The sequence below is a fragment of the Ictalurus punctatus genome, chromosome 15 (assembly GCF_001660625.3).
Source record: "Ictalurus punctatus breed USDA103 chromosome 15, Coco_2.0, whole genome shotgun sequence".
NCBI lineage: Eukaryota > Metazoa > Chordata > Actinopteri > Siluriformes > Ictaluridae > Ictalurus > Ictalurus punctatus.
Window position 1 is genome coordinate 25,809,792 of NC_030430.2, and position 7,977 is coordinate 25,817,768.

The 7,977-nt window shown below is 36.8% G+C and overlaps 1 protein-coding gene across 1 annotated transcript; it reads left to right on the forward strand.

The window, feature by feature from the left end:
• Positions 1-609: 609 nt before the first annotated feature.
• fbxw12 (F-box and WD repeat domain containing 12) lies at positions 610-7,474 on the forward strand. Its single transcript, XM_017487912.3, has 10 exons — positions 610-807; positions 1,716-1,753; positions 1,872-2,041; positions 2,227-2,348; positions 2,926-3,132; positions 3,251-3,415; positions 4,179-4,389; positions 5,425-5,606; positions 5,707-5,837; positions 6,657-7,474. Exons 1-10 carry the CDS (start codon positions 709-711, stop codon positions 6,754-6,756), a joined length of 1,425 nt encoding a protein of 474 aa, XP_017343401.1. The 5' UTR covers positions 610-708; the 3' UTR covers positions 6,757-7,474.
• Positions 7,475-7,977: the final 503 nt, after the last annotated feature.

Below are 7,977 nucleotides of genomic sequence, written 5' to 3' on the forward strand. Positions count from 1 at the left end.
TAATTGAAGTGTAAATTAATTGTGATTAAAATAATTGCAATTGAATTGCGTTACATAAAACTTAGACTTACATAAATTTAAATTAGATAATATGGTTATTTATGTTTTATTATATTTAAACAAAAAACTAATTAACGAATCAATCACAATTACATTTAAATTAACAATTTATTTATTTATTTATTTTGTTCATACCAATTTAATTAATTTAACAATTGCTTAATATATTAATCTTTTACATAGTATTTATTATTATCTATTTGTTTTATTGTTATTTATTTTTATTTTATTACGATTATATGTACTTGTGCCACACAGATTTGATAAACTAAACGCGTTTCTAACTGATTGTCCCAATAGGCCTACCGTAGCTGCCGATGCGAAAATTAAGGGACCGTCTCTAAAGTTACATACGACATTGTTAAACACGGTTCTAACTTCAATAGCATTTGAAGGGAATGATGTACAGTCATATAACCAACTGGAATGTGTTCATCAAGGTGTCAGCTATAATACACACTGCATTACATATAACCGTTATATGACAATAAGTCATTCCCTTCAAATGCTATTGACATTAGAAACGTGTTTAACAATGTCGTAACTTTAGAGACGATCCCTTAATTTCCGCATATCCGCGAATGTCGAACGTCAAACCAAGTTTATTTCAGTCGCACTTTATAGTTTATTCTCCAAAAGACAAACAATATGGAATATAATGAACACAGTCTAACCCTGGACAGTTTAATAAGCATATTTTCTTTTCTTAGTGAAGATGATTTAATCAGAGTGTCGTGTGTTTGTAAGGTAAGGCGCTTTTACAGAACGCGGAAACTAGCTTCATCGCTATTCCCCCCCCACTCGTTTTCCGACCAAGTCCCGCCCCTTGTGCTAGGATTGGCTAGTGTTTCATACAGTCTGCAGATTGGACAGGTTGCATACTAGCATCCAATCACATCGCAGAAGGCGGGATTTATCAAACACGGAAGAGAGAAAAAAATAAACAGATAGCCTACATTCGTTTTTCAGCAGATCGTGTTATTAGTTAATAATCAAACTTTAAATCATTTTACGTGTCAAAACATTAGATATGTTATATGTAGCACAATATTTAGTGATTTTGTGGCCATTTTCTGCATGATTTATACACTCCTGAATATACATTTTGAATTAATTTGTTTAATTTAATTAATTAAATGTAAACATAGATAGCAATAACGATCTACATAGACTAAAACATTTGAACATTCTTGTTCTAATCTACTAAAATGACAAACCATGAATAAACATAATATGCAAATGTTAACACGCCCACATTCCCTCCTGCCATCCAAAACAGCCTAATATCACTCTAATATGTGTATATTTACCGCAGTTAGCTAGAGTCTTTAGTGACGTCATTCATTGAGCTCAACTGTAGCCCCGCCTACTCACCAGTTTCATACAGAAGTATTGGGAAAGTCTTTGTTTTAAAGTGGAAAAATGCGAATTCAGCAAAACTGTGTAAACAAATTTGACGCAAACATTCAAAACTATATCATCGAAGAGTAGTTTGTAATTTTTCAACAAGAGATTCAGGTTCTGTTTGGGTTTTTAAAAAAAGGTTGAAGATGGTTGATATCCAATATTACGTATTAATACCGCTGTAGGAAATACACCTTTTACATATAGCTAATATTATACATTTTGTATTTTTTTTCCTTTTAAATGTTCAGGAATGGCACGAAGCTGCAGAAACGCAGTGGTTATGGAGGTAAATACATATTGATCGTATAAAGCTTATTGCTATCATGTGATTGTGATGTTGTTGCATGTTTCCTGTCTATTAACATAAAAATATAATAATTTTTTAAAAAATGTCCTCCGTCCAGAGAAATGTGTCTGCGTCGCTGGGGTTTTTGTAACGTGGCCCAGCTGTTATCGGACACGAAGTCGTACACCTGGAAGCGTTATTATCTCCATCGCTCTTCACTGGAGCTGAACATGAAGTTGGGGAGATCAGGAGGAGATTACAGCTGTAAGAGCCTGAGAGGACATACAGGTACAAATCATCTGCATGTACTGTAGTAGGCACTTTCCTTTCCAAACCTCTCACTATGCATCCTGGATTCCTCGATCCTTCAGCCTGTGATCCAGAAATCCAACAAAGTCGGCCATCTTTAATGGCATGAGAATCGATCAGAGAGGAATCTGTTTTTTTTCCTGAATAATTTGTTTTTCTTGAAGGTCGGATTGTTGGCTTCTCCTACCTGATGGGAAACAGCGCTTTACACGACATGTGGAACTTCACGCCGATCGTCTGCAGCGCCTCAACTGATGGAACGCTCAAAGCCTGGGACATTTACAAGGTGAAAGATAGTTCTATAATCACTCTAAACTTATAAAAAGGTGTTGTTTCTTTTAAATGATTAAATTATTTTTAAAGGAAGTTATTTAAATGTTGATGTGAGTGCTGTTGCATCATAAAATATAAAAACCAATCACGTATCAGTATGCAAATTAAGAAGATGTAACATGCAAAGATTTTACATTCCTAAACTGTTTAATGAAGGAGAAAAATTACGTTTGTTTTCATTTTAATGGTGAAACAAGTACAAACTTTATTTCATTTTTATTCTTCAAACAATATTTGGAAGACTTTAAAGTTATCAGTGAAGAAAGAGAGAATTGAAATAATCGTTTGTGCAAATTGTTGGATTTAAAAATACTAAAAAGTAATACCTCCTCGACGATATGCAAATTTTTAGCAAAAATGGGGGCGGGGCATGTAGCGTTTAGCTTTTTGCATATTCATATATGAAGTATATATTCCTGGATGAGAGTAAAACTATTGGCGCCCCTGTGAAATGTGCTTGTGTTTATTACTCCATGTTAAGCTCTCTAAATCTTTTTAGAAGTGGACTCCAGCGTGTGTTTATGTCTCAGGGTGTTAATCTGTGGTCCAGCTCCGCTCAGAACCCGCTGACCCGTATCGTCACGGACCCGGAGCAGGAGGTCGTGGTCACATCGGACAGCGCCGGGACGATTAACACGTGGCAGGGAAGAACGGGAGAGCTGCTGAGCGCCTTCTCCTCCGGCTCGTCTCAGTGCACGTTAATGACGTTCAGCACGGAAGGAAACTCTTTCGTCATGGTAAACTCTGTCTGTAAAACCCTGTCCTTACAGCGTCCTTACAAGTGTCTCAAACTCACACACACGCTTTCACACACACGCTTCCAAATCACATCGGTATGCAATTTGTTGTATTTAGGTGGGAACGGTTCTGGGATCGTTCCTCGCCCTGACGTCACCACAGCTGTCGGAAATATCACGCCACGTCGTGTGCGACTCGTTCAGTCTGAATATTCTCCTCTCATCACCTGATAAGAAGTGGATTCTCACCGCATCCAAGGACAACTCGGATTTAAGCCCAAAGGTGAGAAGCATAAACTCCTTCGTCCTGGCGATGTCGGGAAAATTAACGTTACAGCTTTACCTCCGACTGTTACGAAGCGCCGACACCGGAGACTCCTTCCGTAAACGTTACATAAACATCTGCACATAAATCGATGTTTTGTGTTAATGAGCTGTTGCTATAGAAACGATAACGTATCAGAACGGGCGCATTAATATAAACCTGCGCTACTGTCAGAGCCGCTGTTATGGAAAACTAATCAACAGCACTGTGGTGTAATTAGGAAGCCTCTTTTCAATAAAGTCTGTAATGTGATAATTAGCTCATTAGGCAGGAAGTATGTTTTTAAAAACCATGAGGGCGTTTTGGCCTATTATACCTGACTTATAAACTATTCATTATTTGAATTATAAACCGTTTATCGGAGCTTTTTTAATCTCTGTACCGTTCTGGAGCCGAGAACTTAACCAGCGAAAACTCAGATGAACATTAACATTGTCATATTTATTATCACGTCATAACAAACAACACAAATGCTAAGTAGAGATATTTTTCTATCTTTAATATATGTATACATCTAATGTTGTATGTTAGTGTCTCTGCATTTTTACTGGAATGAGAGATATCGATACTGAAACCCTGCATATCAGCCGATACCTTAATACCCCCCCCATAGTCATCTTTTAATGATCTTTTAATAAAATCTTATTACTGTACACCACTAAGTACTGTGTGTCTATACAGGATTGTGTGTGTGTGTGTGTGTGTGTGTTTCTGACGGCAGGTTTTCAGCAGTCCGAGTGTGTGTAGTCCGGTGGAAGACGCTGAAGTTGTGTGTGTGAATTTACCCATCAGTGGCTGCGCAGCGGCGGTGTTTTTTCCCTCTCAGCCGGCGCGACTCGCCATCGTTCACAAGAACACGCCGTTCAACCAGAAATCCCTCTCCGTGTTCGAGTTCAGCCTGAAGAAGTCCAGATACAAGCAGGAGGCTCAGGGTACGAGCGCGAACACCGACACCGCAGACAGCCGCGTGCAAAAGTTTACACCCCCTTAAGACGACGGAAATGTCGTTTATTCCGAATCATTTTCACAGGCATTGCTTTATTTACAACTCGCGCAGGTTAATATTATATTAATAGTAATAAAATAACAAAATATCAGCCATGGTAATATAAATATTCTTTAGTCGTTTATATGTCAGCTCTTTCACTCTCTCACACCTCATCCAGGTGATTATTTTATTCATTTTCTCCCTCATTTTTTGAAAAGGAATTATTTTAGATCGGAATTATAATTTTTGTAGATATTTATTTTTTTTAATCAAGGTGCATTTAAAAACCATAAAGGGGATGCAAACTTTTGCACTCAGCAATCGTTTATAATATATATATATATATATATATAAATTTATAAAGCCTGCAGTGAACAGTTTTAAATATAACACATATAATAATATACACCGATTATAATTATTGAATAGTTGACATTACAATACGATTATTATACTATTATAAGTATCCTAATTTTATTAATATATAATTATAACATAATTAATGATAATATTTAGAATTGTTTGTCATTCTAATGAGTCAAGATGAGGAGATTAATAAGACTTATTATTAATACATGTAATTATAATGATTAATGACGTTAACAACTAACGATATTAATAACATTGTTATGTGGCTTTATTATTATAATATACAATAATAATATAAGATTATTAATAATTGTATGTATTAATATCATTAGTTGTTAACGTTACTTTTTTTTAATTAATAGTAGTATAGTATTGATAGTATTATTCTACTATCAATTATAATATTTTTTATATTGACAAAGTGTTTTTAAGAGATAATTAAAAACTGCAGTTATTATTGGAACGGAACTGTAAATAAATAAATATTTGAGTAATTAAATCAAGTTCTTTGTGTCTTATATTTAAGGCCGTTTTATTTGTTTATTTATTTTTATTTATCTCATTACTAATGAATGGATTATTGCCAAAATGAGATCTGTTCATGTTTCAGCTCGGGAGGTTGAATCTTTCCGGCTGAATTTAAACACTTGGCACTCGGACATGGTTCTCCAGGCGAAAGGGAGCAACATGGTTCTGCTTACTGACGGTAACGATCTGAATATCTACACTGTCAAAGGAGAACTCATCTCCAGCTTTAAGGAGCATCTGCAGCCCATCACATCTGTGTGTGTGGTGAGAACTTCCTCCTCCTCCTCCTCCTCCTCCTCACTCACATTAACCTTCACAACACACAGAAATGAAACCCGTTCACACGCCTTTGATATCCCGGTAGGATGATTTCCGGGTGGTCACTGCGTCGCGGGATTTATCTTTGAGAGTTCTGACGTGGAAGAAGGATGGAGATAAAGGATTAACTCTGGAGAGTCAGTATAACCTGCTAGGAGGCTCTCACTCCATGTCCAGGTACGGTCCGAGTTTTATCACCGACTTCTATATATAATACCTTTTCCAGTCCCACAAAGAACCTAATAAGGTTCGCTTTGAAGATACTTCGAAGAACCAAGAACACTGCTCTGAAGAACCTACACTCTTAAAAGTAAAGTTCCCAATAGAACCAAAAAGGGTTTATTAATTAAACTTGAAACTCGACCTCATTTCATTAATAAGTATTTTCAAGTTGTTTTTATAGATCGCTTGGTGAACCATAAGCTCTGTGTGCTTCCTCTGCCTTTCTGCTCTGTCTCTTTTAAGTCTTACAGTGGAGGTACTATTTCTCCACAGACAGTTTTTATCTTTAAGGGGGCAACAGAGTTAATACATTTATTCAGCATGACACTAAAGCTCTCTCTGAATGCGTGTCTCAGGAAGGGAGTGAAAGATGGGGTAGAGATGATACGAGCTCCGTGAAGGTCTGAGCTGTGTCAGCAGTGAGATAGCGCTTAGATTAGTATAGAAAATAAGCTAGTTCTGATGAGTACAAAGTTCAGGACTCTCGACATTTTGAGACGTCGTTTCTGATATTTATTGATTAAAATAAATACTTTTTGCTCACTTTAAGAATTCCATTATCGTGTTTACGTATGTGTTTACTTATTGCAAAATATTGACATAACCTAAATAACTTGTTTCACGGACGTGCCATAACGTTAAATTGAATTATAAACGGATTAAAAGTACAGCGTGTCATCGTTTAGTAAACTAAATGTATCGGTTTATGGTGTAAGAGAATTAAAAGACTTTGTGCAGGCCTCATGTGCTGATCATGTGACTGTTTATTTCCAGAGGATTCACTGCAGTGGCGTGTGATTATGCGAGTATCGTCGCCTCGGTGGAAGCCGTTAATGGGAAGGACGCCCTGAAGGCCTACATCTTTAATTCTTGAACATTTTTTTTTTTTTTGGGGGGGGGATTTTAATAAACAAAATGTACACCCACTGTATTAAAATAACTGTCCTAACCCTAACCCTAACCCTAGCGCTGCTTGTGCTTGTGCATGTAGTGTTATCGATGTGTTGTAGTGCAGTCATCATCGTTTTAACATTAAAATATAGAACAATGTCTTTTTTGAACTGTTCAGGACAGATTTTGTTTTGTTACAAAATCAGTAGATTGTGTTTAAGGTTCATTAAAGGCACACTGGACGATAATAACAATAAACACTCCCGTAAAGCAGCTTTACAGAAATCCAGATGCAGATTTAGATCCCTAACGAGCAAGCCAGACGTTATAGTGGTGAGGAAAGACTCCTTGAGACGACATGAAGAAGGAACTTAAGAGGAACCGGGCTCAAAACGGAACCGGTCCTCTTCTGGATGAGACTTGATAGTGTGATTAGAAATCATTGCAATATCGGGTCATGTAGTCTCATGGAAAAGTCTTTTCGGGAGGTACAAAACTACCGCATCCAGCTGAGATTATTCACAGCTTCAAGAGAGTTCCAAGCGCAGAAAGCTCTAGAAACATCAGGAGTAGGTGAATGTAGGATGAATCTAACAGGGTACGATAGCCAAAAGCCAAGCATGTGCTACACTAAACATTGGGGCAGTTACAGTCGCTGTTGTACCGGTGGCGAAAAAAGAAATAAAAAGTCCGATGCAAAAGTTTGCAGATGCAGTTCTTTAACAACAGAACGTACCTCGGAGACTTTAAGCCATAGTTAAAGTGAAATATCCACTAGAGGTGTTCAAGTGATTAGAAAACCTGCATGTTAGAGAGATACGTCAAGAATGGATGTAAAGATCACACACTACCAGCAGAAGAGTTTTTATTTATTTATTTAAGTGAACTAGCATCACTAATTATGGACTCCGCCTTCTTGTTTCTCAGTGAGTGGTACCGTGTGTGTGATAATGATTGACGGTTATGGATGATGTTGATTTTGTCTCAGCAACAGAGTCAGTGTGTGATTGCTGTGTTCATGATGTGATTTGGATCAATGCCTTTATTTTCTGAGGTTTACTCTCCATCAGCCATCTTAATTACTCTTAACGTTTTGCTTCCTGGATGCTCTACAAATGCCCTACAAAATCATAATTACGCAGGTGAGTTTACTGCATTAAAACTCTCAAACACTCTTTATTAAAATAAATGTAAAAAATAAACG

Coding starts and splice junctions, on each gene's coding strand:
- fbxw12 (XM_017487912.3), top strand. CDS start 709: ATGGAATATAATGAACACAGTCTAACCCTGGACAGTTTAATAAGCATA. Junction 808..1,715: donor GAGTGTCGTGTGTTTGTAAG/GTAAGGCGCTTT, acceptor TTAAATGTTCAG/GAATGGCACGAAGCTGCAGA. Junction 4,390..5,424: donor ATACAAGCAGGAGGCTCAGG/GTACGAGCGCGA, acceptor TTCATGTTTCAG/CTCGGGAGGTTGAATCTTTC.